The sequence below is a fragment of the Strongylocentrotus purpuratus genome, unplaced genomic scaffold, assembly GCF_000002235.5.
Source record: "Strongylocentrotus purpuratus isolate Spur 01 unplaced genomic scaffold, Spur_5.0 spur5_contig_834, whole genome shotgun sequence".
Taxonomy (NCBI): domain Eukaryota; kingdom Metazoa; phylum Echinodermata; class Echinoidea; order Camarodonta; family Strongylocentrotidae; genus Strongylocentrotus; species Strongylocentrotus purpuratus.
The window spans coordinates 375,079-394,232 of record NW_022145540.1 but is presented as its reverse complement, the minus strand read 5'-3'; the positions used below and the strand labels follow the sequence as shown (position 1 = coordinate 394,232).

General features: G+C 37.9%; 1 protein-coding gene across 1 annotated transcript; it reads left to right on the top strand.

The window, feature by feature from the left end:
• Positions 1-14,066: 14,066 nt before the first annotated feature.
• Positions 14,067-15,149, top strand: LOC115923594 (melatonin-related receptor-like). The gene has a single exon (XM_030984608.1). It carries the CDS (start codon positions 14,067-14,069, stop codon positions 15,147-15,149), a length of 1,083 nt encoding a protein of 360 aa, XP_030840468.1.
• Positions 15,150-19,154: the final 4,005 nt, after the last annotated feature.

The window sequence follows — 19,154 nt, the reverse complement described above, 5'->3', positions numbered from 1 at the left end:
AGAAGAAGAAGAAGAAGAAGAAGAAGAAGAAGAAGAAGAAGAAGAAGAAGAAGAGAAGAAGAAGAAGAAGAAGGAGAAAAGAAACAGAGGAAGGATTAAAAAAAAAAGAAGAAGAAGAATAGAGAGAGAGAGAGAGAGAAAAAAGAGAGAGTGGAAGGGCGTGTGAGAGGGAGGGGAGGGGTAAGGGGAGGGGGGGGGGGCGGGTATTTAGATAGAAGCAGACAGGCAGATATCAGAACGAAATCGTTTTGCTAAATCCAAATCCACCTTGTACCAACATGGTTTAGCGATGAGGCTCCTATATATTACCCAACGAGAATATTTAGTCATACTTTGGCGGTGACGGAATAATCTAATTCATAAAATCCAAGTTTTGCCGCCATAAATAATAGGTACCCTGGATCTAATATCATTACGGACAGCCACGAATGATGACTATATTTACTGCTTGGCGCTGAACCATCTTTGTTCGTAAATTATTCATCGAATAAGTGTACACCGCAGGAATTTACCCAGTTATCTTGTTATAAAACTTTTCATCAAAGAAGAAAATGTACAATCGAACGGTAACTATATGCTATTCTGAGCCGAAATCTAAAGTAATGAGATAATTATAGATTAAGGATAATAATAGCATGCAAGCTTTAAATTCCGTTTTGCACGATATGTTTTCTTCGATTTCGTTTGACAGAAGCTTAATATGACTCCAACAAGGCGCGTAACCCCCCCCCCCCCTTTGGTATTTTAATGTGTGTTTTTTTTTTAGGAAACCCCCCCCCCTTTGAGTTTTTGAGTTTCTTTTGATTAAAAAAAATAATAATAATAATAATTATATCCATGGCTGACCTAAAAAAGGTGACCTTACCCCCTCCCCCCCCCCCCCCCCACGAAGAAAAATGTCAAATTTTCAAATTTCGAGACAAAAAAAAAGTGTCCCCCACCCCCCGGCTGGCTGAGTCGTTGCGAAATTTTCGGCCCGATTTCAAAATGTTAACCCCCCCCCCCTTGAAAAAATCCTACGTACGCCACTGACTCCAACATGGATACTAAAAGTATGCATTTCATCCGAAGTCTTAGATTCATACATTTTATATATTGACCAACTAAAAATGACGATAATTATTCAAAAGAAAAGATGATCGAACACTTATATCATTATAATATTTAATATTCAATGGAAAGGAGGTGTATATTACCTTTACAATACGTGTACTGTACTCCAATAGGGGCGAGTTACCCATCTAATGGACTACTATCCCCAATTATTACCTCAGCATTAAACTTACTATCCCCCCCCCCCCCCTATATCCCTATCATCCGGGCATTTTCTACCTGGGTTATCTTGCTTCTTGCTATCCTATACCCACAACCCATGGGTGAACATTTTACCCGGGTGGTAATTGCCCGGGGATAGATGTTGATGGGAGGGGGTTCCACGGTTGTTGTTCATTGTCCAGGTAGTACTGTCTTGTCCTACAAGGGTCCGGAATGTCCCTGAATCGTCCGAGTTGGTTGTCCTCTTAAGTAGACTACAAGTACATCCCGAAACCAGGACAAAATATTTTGAAGGTTTAGTGGTCATGGAAACAGACGTATAAAACTTATCAAATTCTTATTTCATTTTTTAGAGTAATGTCCTATAATATTTAGATGTGGAATAAATGCAACCCAATTATTAAATGAAATAGATTAAGATCAATTTATTTTGATCAGAAGTAGTCTTAAAAACATTCGATACATGCAAAATAGCATACAATGGCATGTAACTACCAAACTTGACTTTTGAAATACACACTTAACATTCAATTCTGTACCAAAAACTTCGTCTCTCAAAGTTTTTCTCTTGAAATGGAAAACGAGACAGAAAAAAGTGACATTCTAACCCCTTCGAAATCAAATTTCCTCCAATTCTCTCCTGTCCCTCTTAATCATCGTAAACCTACATTCAGGATAAAGTCCACATCGAGGCGGTAATTTCAGTTGTCTTGGAGAATGGAAAGACAACAGAAACCAGAGATGCATTATAAGTATCCAGGGTTCTTTACGAGTGTATTAATACAAGTGTAATTGACTTAAGAGAGTAGTTCCGCCGTTGCCAATTTAATGCTTCCGACTAGAGATTGGTTTGAAGTTAAACAAACAGACTCGGCAATTATTTTGGGCTGAACGAATACAGGGCTCTTTTCCTTAGAAATAATGGGAGATTCATATATGAAAGTGAGATGAGATGGGGTCTTTAAATACATGTTCTATATAATAGCAATCACTTCACATAAAATGTCTTAGAAATGTACACGACGAATGCCGCAAAATCACAAGAATCAAATGTATAATGAAACCAACTTATCTACCAATAGCCCGGGTCTCTAATTATGAATAGCTATAATATAATTTCTTGTTTTTGTGACTCTTGCGTGACTAGTGTAGACATCTTGACAATGGATATAACTAATTGAAGAAATGACAAAATTAAAGAAAATATTCAACTAAATGTCAAATGTCCTAAAAAATAAGGGCATCACCAGTTTCATTTTCACTTTCTTCCCTTTCTTCTTCGCATTTGTTTCCCACGGAATAGGTTCCTTTTTATATTTTGTGTCTCTGTTTTGCATTTTCGTTGACGACAGTTTCTGTTGATTAGAATTCATTCACAGGTTACTTCTTTCTTTCTTTCTTGCATTCTTTCTTTAGTTCTCATTATTATTGTTGTTATTTTCTTCTTCTTCATCGTTTACTCCTCCTTCTGCTGTCTACCCCGTCTTACATTTCCTCACACTCATGTACATTACGTGCAGCTCATGCCCCCTTCCTATAAACCATCCCCCCATATTTGTCCTTCACCCTCCTTCTTCTGTCCATGTTTTCCTATCCAATTTTTAAATGAAAAAAAAATTCACAATTTCAAAAGCAACAATGTCAAGGGCATGAAGAAGTAAACTATATACACTGCTTTTGAAATTAATTCGTGCAAGATCTGGATATTCGATTTTGGAAACCTCAAAGAAATTGCAAGGTCACACATAGGAAGGGTCATCTTTATCATTCAGAGCTGATACACAGATGATTTTTAGACATGGAAATTTGAAGAAAAAAAAGTAATAAACAAAAATGGGTGAGGTAGGACTGGGGAGTGAGGCAGAAAGAGAAAATGGGAAAGCATTATGAGTTCAAGAGAGACGGTCTAGCTATAATCGTGATGGGAAAAAAGTGAGAAAATAAATGGTATAATTGAGCAATTTTAAGTTAAAGCCGAGTGGTCAGTGGCACAGATACGGGGGCATGAGGGCACAGGGGCACACATGTATTGTGTACCTCTCTCTCTTTGCATGGCGAAAAAAATAAAAGGGGAGAAAGAAAGGGGAGAAAATGAATAGGACAAGAGAGAAGACAAGCAAACCCATCCTTCAATCTCCATCTTTGCCCTCTACCCCAAGGCTAATCTATAGAGCAATGTAATTTATAGTCATAGATTCATCTATAGGCTTATAGGCTAATGTTATAGAAAACATTACAAGCAGAAGGGGAAATAATCAGATGGAATGATCCATAAACAGTCAAAATAAAAAATAAAGGGCTTGGTCTTCATTGTGGGTACTCTAAGTGCACAAAGAACTGGAACATTTAACAAAGTGTATATGCGGCATCCTACCAACTGCATCCGCCCTACATTTTGTTGTTGTTATATTCACCTTGCATTAGTTGTTCAAGTGAGTTACCGAGTCAAGTCTGAGGGGTCGACGCGGAACCTCCCATATCGTTAAGATGTGATGAGTTTTGCATTGGGCGATTTAAAAAACAGGCACACGGGTCTTAACGATGAACACACATGTTAAGCCAGAAAGGTTAAACGTTGGTCGAAAAGAAGGGGAAAGCGATGCGTTATTGCACTTTTTCTTTTAATTTTGAAGACATCGTGCAAATCGCGTGTTATATAGTGACCTTGCACACTGACGCGAGATACTCGGACAAACAAACAAAAAACAAGTGTTAAACAAGATGGATAAAAATTAAATTTACAGTCACATCGACTTGATCTTCTTTTTTTCTCTTCTTCTTCTTCTTCTTCTTCTTCTTCTTCTTCTTTTTCTTCTTCTTCTTCTTCTTCTTCTTCTTTTTCTTCTTCTTCTTCTTCTTCGATTGTTTCTTCTTTTTTGTTTTCTTTTTCATTCACACTAAATTGAATCGATTTTTAAACAGTGATAAATTTTGATTAAAAAAAAACAAAACTGTGACTACCTATTTTCATTTTGCTATTTGAAATTTACATTATGATAACAAGGTTTAAATATCTAATGAATCACACAGACATTCTAGAAGGGAAGAAAATCTTAATCCTGTGTTGGATAACGCCATAACATTATACATTATACAAGTCAGTGTATGTAAACAAAAACGTCACTTTAAATGATGATCAATGACAGGAATTAAAGTAACCCCGCCGGCGGGAATTCTAATGAGAGACAGCAGATAAGAATTGAAGAATCATCATTTTGCCTCAGTCCTTCAAGATCCCACTTCAAGCAAAACAACACCGAAACTGCTTTATTAACTTTAGATTAATATAAAACATAAATAAGACATCTGAGAGCTAAGGAAGAGATAGAATTTCAGGAAATAAGCCATGCCAATCAAAACTTATTCTTTTCTTCAAGTCACGATTGAAGTGAAGTCGCTAGAAAGTACAGATGGCTTGGTGGTTAATAGTACTTTCCAACTTCTTCTCGGTATTTGCAAGTAATGAAGGGTCCGCCCCTCCCCAATTGTTCTCTTCGATATTAATTTGGAAAAAAAATAACGTATTAATGGGTGATGTTGACTAAGTAAAGGTATGAAAACTATATGATCACGATGAAATAATGTTCATTGCACACAAATGGTGATTGCGATTGCGTTAATACATGTACCTACGCTAATTATGCTTTTGAAGGAAATTGGCGCATAACTGTGCCAGAAATTCAACGAAGTGTTTGCAGTTGTTCACTTGGCATGCACTTTCTGTACGATACGTCACTCTCATGACGGCGCGTCAAAGCCAGCGCCAATCGCTGACGCAGACCTACGCCAGCAAGAAACGCCTCGTGTACAACGAGCACAAGACCGTCAAGTATGTCTAATGCTAGTGGTTACCGTACATCTTATTACCACCCACTCTATTATTCTTCCATTTTCTCTGCATCCCTCCTCATATTTTGTTTGGAGGTAGCTGATGATGATGTACTATGAATGGTTCTAGATGAATGAAGATATCAATTGATAATCTCAAGGAAGTTATCATATTTCAATCTTTCCCCGGTCTCCTCACTGATACTAAAGAATGGTCCTTTCGTAAAGGATTGTACGGTATCCATAGTTCACATAGTAAATGTCCGAGGGATAGTAGGCCTATGGGTATTATTGTCCAGGTGATGATTATCTGGGGTAATCGAGAGAGAGAGAGAGAGAGAGAGAGAGAGAGACAAAGAGAGAGAGAGAGAGACAAAGAGAGAGAGAGAGAGAGAAAGAGAGAGAGAGAGCGAATGAAGAAAGCACGAGGTTAATTATGTATCCAACAAACTTTGGGCATTTGAGAGGGAGAAAGGTGGAGAGGGGAGAGAACAATTAAGAGACAATTCAAAGAAAGGGAGATGGATAGAGAAAGGCAGAGAAAGACAAAGAGAGACAGACAGACAGACAGAGATAGAGCCAGAATTAAACAGAGAGACAGACAGATACAGAGATAGAGAAAGAGACAAAGAATGAGAGAAAGAGAGAGAGAGAGAGAGAGAGAGAGAGAGAGATGAATAATTAGAAAAAAGAGATTGCGCTCTCACAAATACATGGGAGACAGTCATTAGGAACGGTTCGTTAACTTTGATAAGGGGTCAGCTAGCTTCGATCAAATAAAAACGAAATATGGAAACGTCTCGAGAAATATGAATGAATGAATGAGAATATGGGGAGGTGTGAAAACAATGACGACAACAGTAATCATGATGGCAATAATTTCAAAGCAATAAGACGTCGGCAAGTAGGCGGAAGAGATGAGTAATATTATAAAGGCACACTGTCTCAACTATGGTCGTCACTTTATTTCATTATGACATGATGATAACATTAATCATTTTTGTTTTTCAATAAGACAATCGTAAATAGCATGCTATTACGCTTTTTGTATTATCAACCACTCGGTCATGTCTGCGTGAAGTCACAACCATTCAAAAAACACATATCTGGGCCCCGTCTTACAAAGAGTTGATATTAATCGCAACTGCTTTGCGATGAGTATAGATCGACTCCAAACTTGCGATTGATTTGGATCAATCATAACTCTTTGAAAGACGGGCCCAAGTATCTGCATAAGCCCCCAATTAAAACATTACAGATGAATTTGAAGGAAAAGTAACAAATGCCAATAAGCTGTGATAATTTTCGAAGCTCGCCTTGATATCGAAGACCGTTTGCATTTCTGTTTTAATTACCTTATGATAAGAGAACAAACAATCAGAAAATCTGCGGTTGGTATATTAATATACCAGAGGACCCTTGCAAATCAACTTGGTTTCGAACCTGGGATCTCCTGGAGCCAATACCGTTTATAGCCACTGATCTATCTCCTCTACGAAACAAGATGATATTCCTGTTGCACGCGATGCATCATTTTGATTGCGCTATTACCTGCGCTAATCAAGTATGTAAAAGCAATAAGCCCATAAATACGCATGCGTTAATTTTATTTCGCATTCGTCATTTTGGTACGGAATTGTCGCATAGTGAGGCAAAGACCATGACGATCATTGACGCAGTATTACGTCGGTGAATGGCGCATGGTGTTAAGCCCGGTTGCACACGACCGGGCGTTATTCGCCTGACATAGGTCTTATAGACGAGTTATGTTGAAGTAATATTTTTAAAAGAATGCAAAATGAAAAGTACAAAATATGCTTTTGATGTCAGGCACAATCCCCCCTTTCTACGCTCGATAAGAGCATGCAATATCACGATTGAAATGACCACTCGTCGTGTACACGATGTAACTCACTTCTCTTCTTCCTTCATAAATGACCTCGATGAGGGTTGACGAAAAGTTCGTGCACGGGTCCGTCCTAATATCACTTCCAAGTTCACCTTGTGCACTTTGGGCTATGTATAACATAGCATGTGTTAAGGAAATTGCATGGACGACTTCAAGAGTGGTCTAAAGAATCCGGATGATGGATGATGATGACGAATGCATTTTCTTCTGCCCCAGTCACAGCAATGAGACCTATATGCCAGACCGAATACAGACCGATCGAAAAATTGTATTTGCCCCCACGGCGAAGAGTCGGTTGGTGTGGAGTCGGTCGGTGTGGAGTCAGTGTGACGGTGTGACTGAGGTATGAACATGATGATCTCCCCCGAGTCGCTTGGTTGAGTTCTCACTCAATCGGGAAAGAGAAGTTATTGAACTTCTCTTATTTAATGAAGGATGCATTGCTTCGGGAAGGATTATACCTAGGAACAAAATGATTTAGATTTGAAAGAAAAGAGAAACAAGGATAGATGGAGAAAATGAAACGAGATGGATAAAGACAGGTACAGGTACAGGAATAGAAAGGGGGTAAGGGGGAATACGAGAGAGAGGAGAGGGAGGAAGAGAGAGAGAGGGGGGTGAAGAGAGGGAGAGAGAGAGAGAGAGAGAGAGAGAGAGAGGGGTGGAGAGAGAGAAAGATATTTGGTTTGCATTGGAAGAAATAAGTAATGTTTTTGATAAACTTTGATATAATCTTTAATCGTTTAAGATCTTTGGATGTCGCGTCATGCCGTCATCATGCCTGTATGCCATAGAATTCATTTGAAAATTAGCTGTACAAGGTCTTCCATTTCAAGACAGTGTTGAAAAATCGCGGAGCAGAATAGATTAACTGAATTATAAATGAAACTCAAATGATTCTGGCTGAGGACCTTATTGTAACAATAATTAGTTGCAAATGAGTACTTCGCAATAATTTTACAGCAGAATAATCACATGATAGCTGCAGACTCCCGTGCTCTGTCTCCATTATCAGTCACCAAGGAGATTAATGATCCCTGGGTTTGGTTTTGGCAACTTTCTTCATTTTTGTCTGTGTTGAGGTGGCTGTTTTATCTCTGCCTGGCATCCATGATTAGCCAATCATCCACCTTCCTGATCGCATTTTGATGAGTCGAGCGCGACCAAGCCGTCAGAAGGATTGATTCACACAATTACCTGGTATAACGAGTTGGGTTTCGTGCCATCTCATCCTGCGCGTCTGTGTTTTTTTTTTTTTTTTTTTAGTTGTTGTTGCTTTGTTGTTGTTGTGGGTGTTTTTTCGGGGGGGGGGGGCGGAGTGCAATCATACGATCTGTATGAAGCTGTAAATCAGTCCCTTTAGATGGGTATAAACGATTTCTTTATTTTCTCTTGATCAAAATGCGGATGGGAAAGTATACATCGAAAGAAAAAATTAAAAAATGGGCCCTAAGAAATTGACTTTGTTTAACCTTTACATTTCCTAGAGATTTCTCTCGCTCGCTCCCTCCCTCCCTCCTCTCTCTCTCTCTCTCTCTCTCTCTCTCTCTCTCTCTCTCTCTCTCTCTCTCTCTCTCTCCCCCCTCTCTCTCTCTCTCTCTCTCTTCCCCTCTCTTCCCCTCTCTCCCTTCCCCTTCTCTCTCTCTTTCTCTCTCTCTTTCTCTCCCTCTCTCCCTCCCTCCCTCTCTTCCTCCCCCTCTTTCTCTCTCTCCCTCGCTCTGTATCTCTTGCTTACCTTGTACAACCATCCCACTAATTTGACTTCAATAATCTTGGACAGGGAGGAGTTATGCATAAGCTCATCATTTTCAAAGAATATCGTGATAGGACTGACGTCACGACTTATCTCTTTCGCATCAGGCTGCCCCGGTGTGGTAACCAAAACATGAACATGCACTCTTAAAAATATTGTGTAAAAAAAAATTGCCCAGCACGAGGTTATCCAGCCAACTTTTTTAATTTTCTTCGCCCCACTTAAGCGACATTATTTTCCTATTGGGGTCAACTACTTACAAGTTTGAAAAATATTAACCAAGCTGGGTTTTAAAACAAAATGCCCTAAGTAGGTTAGATACATAATTACCCTCGTGGGCAATTTTTTTTTATCCCAGTATTTTAAAGAGTGTGTAAAGATGAAGTTCAATAAACTATACAAAACTTTATTTTCCTTGTTTTGCCTCTCCATGATAGACAGTGAAGTGATTTATCCTTGTTTGTGATAATAACGAAACAAAATGAATAGCTTTGATGTGTATTATTTGATAAGGTAACTAAAGCCATTGAACGGCGTTTTTGTTTAGCTTGATATGTTGAGAAGTAAGGACGATTTACGAAAAAAATGTTTTTAGTCAATATTTCTCGGACGTTGATAATTCCACTAATCATCACAAACCTAAATGTAGGCTGCCCACTACTTGATAAACACAAAAGTTTACATAATATCACAGTTTTCTTAGTATACTTGATGTATTTATGATCATTTTTTTTTTCCTCAGAAGTTCTGTTCATGTATCATGCAACTCATTATTTAATATCGTTCTCCTTCTATATGGTTGAGATGTTAGTGCTATTGTTAACAATTGCGTGGTGCTCTTGAAATTATAATCTTGAAGATACCCTTGAAATTATATCTTCGAGACATTTCCTCGTATTGCGGGGTTCTTTTATTTGCTCTAGAAATCCGACATGAATTTAAAAGGAAATCCAAGGCGGATACTAAAAGATAGTCATAAACCTGAATATTAATTGTAATATAAAAATATGATAGTAAACTGTAAGTCGGTAAGAAATTGTTGTGGTTGAAAGATGATCCTTGAGAGGCTGAAGGATATCCTGAGAGTGTCTTTACAGAGTCTGGTTCAGGAAAACGATTCAGTGGCAATTAAGTATTGATTAGCTAAGTGGAATCTGCGCTTTGAATAAAAATGACAATAAAAAACAAATCGCGTCACAAAAACAAAAAAGGCGGCAAAAATTTAGGTATTTTCCATACTGAAAAACCAAATATAGCACCAAAACATTTTTACCTAAACCTCTACCTATTTCCTAGAGAAGTTAATTGGGTCAAGTACTGGAGGGGGAAAGTCTTTCATTGGAGCCAGAGCAACCCTCTCCCCCCCCCCCCCCCCCTCCTCCAACATGGATGCCGCCACCGGTTGCATATTATAGGCCCACTAAAAAAAGAAATATATCTTACCAGTCATTCTCAAACCAACAACATCAATCGTATTCAGTTGCCAGTACGCATAATATAAAATAAAACGTTAAAGGTAAAGACCAGTATTGGCAACGCCCCAATTTCAAAAAATGAAATGGAAGCTCTCATTACCAATCATGTGAAAGAATATGTTTTGACTAATACATGATGATAAAAAATTTGCCGGGAAACCGCCTACTAATTCATATATTTGGTAAATTTATTTCTCTCATGGTCTGGTGAGAGAGATAGGGTAGTCCCATATACATCTTTCTGTGTATAGTGCTTGTAACTTTACGAAGAATGGGCCAAATTTCTTATCATTTTGATGATTCCAGAACCTTGCAGATGCTAGATGCTAGATGATCAACCTTTTCTGATCGATTCCACAACGTTTCTTTCACAATGCAATCGCATGACCATTACTGGTCTTTACCTTTAAGAAGATATCGGTGGCCATGCACTCTATTTAACCCAATTTTGTTTTGCGTCCCTGTAATATGAGATCATGTTTTATTTAAAGAACGCATGCAAGCCAATATGAGTCTCATGTTTTATATTGTGCTTATATTGTCTGCCCGTATGTAACCCGGTACTTTATGAACTGAATGAAGAAAATATCCAGGTGCGAGTTTGTATTTCTGCAGGTTATGAATGCACTTTTCTCATGTTCATTTTATTTTAATGCCTGGTTGTATTTGTGCTGGCGGCGCCAGTCATTCATTCAAGATTTTGCTGGATCGGCGTCAACGATAAATTATCTGATTGTTATAATCATTGTAAAGTAGAGGTGTCGTGGTCTAGTGGATACGTCATCGGACCATGTATCGCATGGTTCGCGGTTCGAGGCCTGCCGCGGCAGGCACTAAAGCACATGTATTTTGGCAAGATAGAAGGCCATTCCTTGAGTGGTTGAGTTAAATAAATAATTACATTAACCAATCAATTAATTAATTCACACATAAATAGATGAATGAATATATAAATAAACAAATAAATAATTGAATAAATAAATTTAAGAAATTAATAAGAGAAAAAACAAACATTAATCAATTCCGTATAAATTGTTTTGCACTCGTCTCCCGTGTAAAATGTTCCTGGATCCGCCGCTGAATCTAGGCACTTCTATCATTTGCGTGACTAGTATTAAACTATATACTACTCATTACAAAGTTTTAGAGATATGTTTGTAATTCTTTTTATCAATTTTATGTTATTCTATTGTTTGGCCTGCAAACCACAGCAGTAGTGCCCGCAGATCGCAGCACTAGAATGGCCTTGTTAATGTCAATCAAATCTTCATTACCAGTAATACTACAAACTTTAATTTCACTTTCCCTATTTTTATTTCAAACAGTCTCAAACAGTGGCAATTAAATCAAATATACAGACAGAATCTTGTTAATGATGACCTTGTTATCTTTCTGGCACAAGTTAACTTGAACTTCCACAAAAGCATTGTAATGGGGTCATGTTATTTGTACTTGAAATCCAACTTAATTTATGATTGTAATAGATATAGCAATAAATAAATTTGCTGGTTATATATGAAGTATGTTCAACTTGTTGTACTTTAATCTGTTAGTTCATTGATTCGTCTAACTAGGCCAGCTTTAAAAGTAAACACAGATTACACAAAATCATTCAAAAAACATGTTTATTTCGCTTTCAGTGTTTTAGTGTCTCACATGGGCTCGGATTATGTAATTATTTGTATCAATCATACTTATAACAATTTCGGTAATAGTTACTTAGGTTTATTTGAAATGATTAAAATCACTCTCATTTTGATACTCAAAGCCTATTAACGAAAATTCTAACATCAATTTTTTTTGCAATTTTTTTTTTAATTAAAACAATAACAGATATAACAAGGAGAGATTTTTACACAAAAAATAGTCAATACTTCCATTATTAAAATGTCAATGAACTCGTGACGTATTGGAGGAATATTTGTGTTATGTTCAGAATTCTATTTTTTAAACGATTTGTTTTTCTTCTTACAGAAGCTGTATGTGTACACATGTGAATAAATTGATCCAATTATCTATCACAGCTCTTTGTGATGATTTCTTGATGAATTACTCAAGGACAGAATAACGACAAATAGCTAATATAAATCGAAGAAAGTACAAAAAGATCATATAAAATAGGAAGTATGTTATACTGTGTTACCAAATGTTTTGACCAAAATTTGGGCATAAAACGAACAATTTTACGCGAGTTAGTTTAATAATTTACAAATCATTTTGGAGAGGCATCGCGCTCGAGTAGGTGGTTTGAACGCTTGACTTTCTACATGTATTTCCAAAGGTCATTGGTTCGAGGCTCTGTACGGCACTAATGTGTACGATTGAGCAAAACATTCATTTGCATTTGCGTCTCCTTACGTTCAGCGCTTGAAATCTCATTGTTATTGTCAAGTCCTATTTTGTTGTTGTTGTTTTGTTTGTTAATGTTTTTTGTTTAATGTTTTGTGTGCGTGCAACAGGACCGTTTTCAGATGGTTCTAATGAGCGATTAAAGAAGGCAAAGTATTTGGATAACAATTAACACAATCCTAATGAGCTATTATCCTTATCACAAAGGAAGCAATCAAGCTATTTGAATTCCGATTAGAAAGAAATGAAGAATTATGACACATTCACCATGATAATTTGATCAACAATCAAGTAAAGCGGCTGTATGTATTCACGGTGATTATTGATACACCGATACGCATGGTCCTTAATTAACGCACTTAAAACTATAAAGGCAACACATAGACTTTCGATGCAGTATGAAGTTAAATTAAAACTTAAACGGTATCGAAGCAGGAGTTTCTATGCTCAAATTTCTCACCATGTTTCTTATTTTCGAAAAACGGTCAACATTTTACAACAGTATTTAAATAATGAGAGCAGTGTGGTGTTGCATTTCAGAACCCAAGTATGTAAGTATTTAGAAGTGATCTTATTTTTCAAAGATCAAATACTTGTTGGATTTTCGTGTCATTTTATAAGTGCTCATAATTGTTGTAAGACTTTATTTTAATTGTACAACGTATTGCTATACTCAAGGGGAGCCGTTAATAGTTTTTCAACGTTATGTTATTTTACTGGGTATAAATTGCCAACATTGTTTTGGACACATGGAGTACCCTTATCATATGCTTATGTTGATTTAGCCAAACAATTGCTACAATGTCTTTAACATGGAATGCAAAATTAACAGAATGAATACCATTCTCCTTCTTATTCCTCTTCAATTCACGAATTAACAACAAGCAAGTAAAATTGCACAGAGAAAACTACGCATATACTCGAAAATTAGAGAATAAGACGAAATTAGAGAAGCTGGGTTGTACAAATTACAAAACGTAGTACCCTGATCATAAAGTAGATTAGATGGAAATAAAAGAATAAGGCTTCTCAAGTTATCATTATACCCCCCCCCCCCCGAACAAAACTTGATTAAGGAAATTCTTAACAATGCATTGCCAATTGTAGGTCAAATGTAAGCTATAATGTTTTATGTGTCATTTATCTTGTATTTCTCCACATCCCCAGTTGTATCGCGAGTCATTGACATTGTTGATTACCAAAAGAAAAACGAACATAGTCGTAAAATATTATGACGAATATTATCTGCTGACATCCTGGCAAAATTAGATAAGATATGATCTGATATCAATCCGAAATATGAAGTAGGAAAGTTCATTGATCAGTAGGAAAGTTCATTGATCACTGTGCTCAGGAAGTTTGAAACGTTGTGAAGTAGAACATGCATGCGCTTACATTGTGTTTCTCTTTATGATTTCAGATAATATTATTCAGAGACTTTATATTACTTCAAACAATCGACACGTAGATGATACCAATGGATGCTGGAATGGATGGAACCAATGCTACTTTCCTCCTTGATGATTGGGAGAGAGACTTCCTGGCCTCCGCCTTGTTGGTCATGTTTGTTGCGGGAACCACCGGGAACGTGATGGTTCTGCTGGCTGTAGCCTTGTCCCGCAAACTTCAAACCTCCACCAACATCTTCGTTGTCAGTTTGAGCGTGACCGACCTCCTCGTGTCACTGGTTCAACCTCTGCAAGCTGCAGGAATGCTCGGCAAGGATGGATGGCCACTTCCAGACTTAATCTGCAAGATCGTCGCCGACGTCGCCATTACCTGCGTCTCGTGTAGCGTCATCACCGTCTCGCTCATAGGTCTCAACCGCTTCGTACTCATCACGAGATCGAAAGAGGCATACCAACGCATATTTTCTACCAAGTTCATGGCTGCAATGATAATGTTCTCTTGGATGTACCCGGTCGTCACGTTGATTATCCCTCAAACGTCCGGACGGCATGGTCGACTGGGGTATGACCCATCAACGCGACTTTGCATCTGGGATTTCGCTCATCCGAACGCAAAGATATATGTGGTCCTAGCTGCCGTCATGTCAATGACAACGTTCAACGTGACCTTCGTCAGCTATATCTTGATCTTCAGACACGTCAGGAAGAGCGCCCTCATGACAAGGTCCAATGCTGCTATCATCCGTCGACCATCCGCTGGAGTGTCAGGTCGTAAGCGCCACCGGAAGCAGATCGAGTTAGTGATCACCAAGAACTTGCTCTACGTCATCTGTGGATTCTTTTGTTGCGTCATCCCATACACGGGGCTATTTCTTGCCCTTCCCTTCCTTGAAGGATCATGGTTGAGAGTAGGTCTCCACGTCTCGTCGTATGCTGCTGTTCTGCTCGTCTTGGACAGCTGTCTGAACCCACTGATCTACGCATGGAAGCACCCACACTTTAAAGTTGTCTTCGGCTGCATGGTGCGTCGCAAATGGCACGAAATCCCAGAACCATCAAAATACTTGACCAGATTCCTCCGCCTTGGTGGTAATACCATTAAGTCCTTGATAATTTCTGAATCAACCCAACGTGTAGGAACGAGTATTTGATCATGGTCGATGTCATGACATGCAGTCAAGTAGACAGAAAAGATTCAAAGGAAAGTCCTCGATTTCACACATTTGGATTACCATTAATCTAAATTACAATCAATAGTTTGTCGACATTAATTTTGTTATAGTGGACAAATCCAGTATACATCTCCCCAACTCTAAAAACATCCCTGATAATATCATATCACTTTAAATGTATGGGAATTTTTTTAACTTTGATCACTTCAAACGATATTGACTGTCATCACATGGACATAATGACAAGAAGGCTATGAAGCTAGTCTTCCTCGTTTCTGGAGCAACTAAATTGCTGAACATGATTTTGTTATCTTTCTTTGAAAAGCGGGGTGGGCAGCCCCTACGATCTGTAATAGTGAGAAGGAAAATGCATGGGTACGTCCAAGCTATGTTGTCCCATGCGTTGCTGACCATATCTAAGGTTTAAGTATATACCTGATGACCGTATTAAGAATGGGGCATTCGTTGCATTAATAAGCATTGGTCTACATTTGCCACTCTCCCCCGGGTCTAGTAAATGGCTACCATGTAGGAATGCTCTTAACTCCCTAAGGTGGCTGGGCTAAAGGCAGGGTAATGATACTATACTTTGTAGGCGCCTTGATCATCTCCTGGAATAGATACGTGCGCAATATAAATGTAGCTACTACTACTGTACTACTATTAGTATTACTATAACTAGTAGTAGTAGTGGTAGCAGAAGTATAATAGTCGTAGAAGTAGCAGTAGTAGATGTAGTAGTAGTCGTATATCCTTTCGCATTGTATTTAATTTCACGAGAATTCTTAAAGCTGATGCCATTTCCTTACACTTCTTTAAATATTCATGAAAATGTAGAATATGAAAGCACAAGAATGAAAAGAATGTATTTTTGTATATAGTTATACGTTATGGAAAAGTCATCTTGCAATCATCCACGCCCTGTCTTATAAGTAGACAAATAGCCTATTTTGTCCAGTTTGGGATGATTCATGTTTCGATCAGACAACGCTCCTTTTCATATCCATCTCCCAATGGACAGGCTTATATTCATTTCTTCCAGGCATGACAGTCATAACATCATTTTGATACAAAGGCATCATTATCTTTCATCTTTTACGTTCGTTCCTAATAACCTTAAAGGAAAAATATGCCTTACTACTAAGGAAACAATGATGCTACATGGTTGTAAAAGTGTATTTATCTCAAACCAAAGTGTACAGTGTTCGTTTAAAATTAAAGCTATGTCTTAACACTAATTACCTGAAACAATCAAGCTTATCAAAAACAGAAGTTTCATAACGCATGAAAATCTGTTCAGACAGTGAGACAGAGGTTATCACATGACTTAAAAATGTTCCCATCTGAGCGAAGTATATATTAAGTCTTGTTAATATTTTGTAAAGGTTTTTTGTAATATTCATGCAGATATTGTTGATGGATTTATGCAAAGTACTTGTCGGATATGTTGAAGTATGGTTTCAGTTTTATCGAAATAAAAAAAAAGGAATTATGAACAATAGTATGCAATCCCAATCCGTCAGGATCATTTTGTGTCTTTGATAATTTGATGATATTCCTCGTGGTTTCTCGATGGTTCCTTTGCTTGACATGTTTACGATATAGTCCCATATTATTTTGCCCGCCCTCTGGAACCCCTGAAGCAACGACCCGAATGTAGGGGTTGGCCTTTTTTTCTTTCGGTTTTTCCGCGGTCACTGGCAATGAATTCCTCAAATACACTTGGCAAAATAAGGAGGTCAAAAGTGTGTCATATTTCATTCAAAATATGCCATTGGCCTGGACAATCTATCAATATAATATTTGAAAGGGGATTATTTTCAGTGCAAAAAATACTTTATTTCTTGGAGGGGTATTACGTTTCGTGTAGTCTGTATGTCTAAAGGCCGTAATTATTTATAGGATTATTATCCATAACGAGAAATGAAAATTCATTGATGCCACTGCGTATCCTCTATTGAAAGGCCTATACTACTACGAACAAAATATAATGTATTATACATTTACAAATAAGAAACGTAAAATTTAGACGGGTTTGAAATGATTTTCAGTAATTTTTAATAAACCTATTGGGTGCCTGAAATTTCGAAGCAAAACAACAATGAGATATTCGTGTTTGAACGATATCTTTAAAAGAAATGTTCTATTTTCTTTGAGATATATTACAATTTATCGCTGTGGAATGCGAATTTAGCCTATAAATTACAGAAACTTATTTTAATTTTTTTTATAAATTACTTTCCTCTTGTTGACCCGATTTTTTAATAATTATATTTATCTCGTTCATCCATCAAATACTTTTCTCAATATTATATGAAATTGTTCATTTGTTTCAGTGTCTTTGCGGTAGTTTATCTTTTTCAGTTTATACCATTAACGAAGTTCATTTTTATCTTTACGTTTTCTCTTTCTTTCTTTTTTTTCATCTTGCTTTGTCATTAATTTCTCACTTTTAACTTTCAAATAATGCACGTTATAACTTTTGTGTATTTTGATGAACAAATTAACATTTAAAAGAATTTAAGTACTGGAATTCATTTAACACACAACTCAGGTTTGTGTTTGTTTGTTTTTGTAGTTGTTTTGTGAAATAAAATGTAAATTGACGAACACTGATGATAATATTTATACTTATAGCTGCAAAATATAAATCTCTGTACTCCTCCTCCCCTCCCCTCTTTCTTTCTCTCTCTCTCTCTCTCTCTCCTCTCTCTCTCTCTCTCTCTCTCTCTCTCTCATTCTCTCTCTCTTTCTCTCTCTCTCTCTCTCTCTCTCCTCTTCGTTCTCTCTTCTTTCCCTTGCTCTCACTTTTCCGCGCCATCCCCTTTTCTCTAATCTCTTTTCCCTCTTTCTACCAATTTGTTTCTCTCCAAGTTGCCTGTGCTTTCTGCTGACGAAAGAGGGCACTACAATACAAATGCTAAACATTCACATTGAACAATCTACCAACTTTTCAAAGGTCAGCAGCCTTTCTCCCGTTCTGAATGTGACACGTTTGAGAGAGGCACATGAATGAAAACCATTTAATTACTTTTTTTCCCTTCTTGATATCCTATACAGTTAGTCTCAATGTGCAGTCTGTTGGAGATAAAACAGGGAATGTTGTGAAAATCTCTCGTAATCAAATTCAAAACCAATACGGTGTGTAAGTAGATGCAAACTTTAAATCAATAACGCAATGTTTGATTCCTATTTTGTAATTTTGGTGTAGATATTGTAAAACGGTCAATTGGTAAGCTATTTTGCATGAAATAAATGTTAAAATGAAAATAGAGTAGAATTGGACCATGGAGGATGGAGGGAAGAAAGATGGAATGGGGGCATCTGACCGTAATTAAATACCTAAAACCCCTGAGATTCCGGGGGCTCTGTCCCCTGAACGTACCAATCAAGGGCCCGAAGATGGGCCCCTGGATGCTCATCTGACCGTAATTAAATACCTTTAAAAAACCTGAGCTTCCTGGGGCTCTGTCCCCTGAACGTATCAACCAAGGGCCCTAAGATGGGCCCCTGGATGCTCATCTGACCGTAATTAAATACCTAAAACCACAGAGCTTCATTTGGCTCTGTGCCCTGGACCCCCCCCCCCCCCTCCCCGGCCAATAAGTGACCTGCCAGTGTCACAAATCAGTTATCAAAATATGCTTATTTGATCGTAATTGAATCCCTAAAACCTTTTGAGCTCCCGGGGGCTCTGCCTCTGAACCCCACCAGGGGCCATAAGAAGGGCTCCTGAATTGGTCATCTGACCATAATTAAATGCCTAAAACCCCTGAGCTTCATGAGGCTCAGCCCCCTGGACCCCACGCCAATTAGCGATCTGCCATTGTCACAAATAAATTCGCTTATTTGACCATAATGAAATGCCAGGAAAGCCCCCGGACCCACGCCAATTTACGCTCTACCTACTCCACTTTGAAAAACGTTCCACGGGGACTGCATGGAACATTTTCCCCCAAACTTGCATGCCCTCCAAAAAAACGT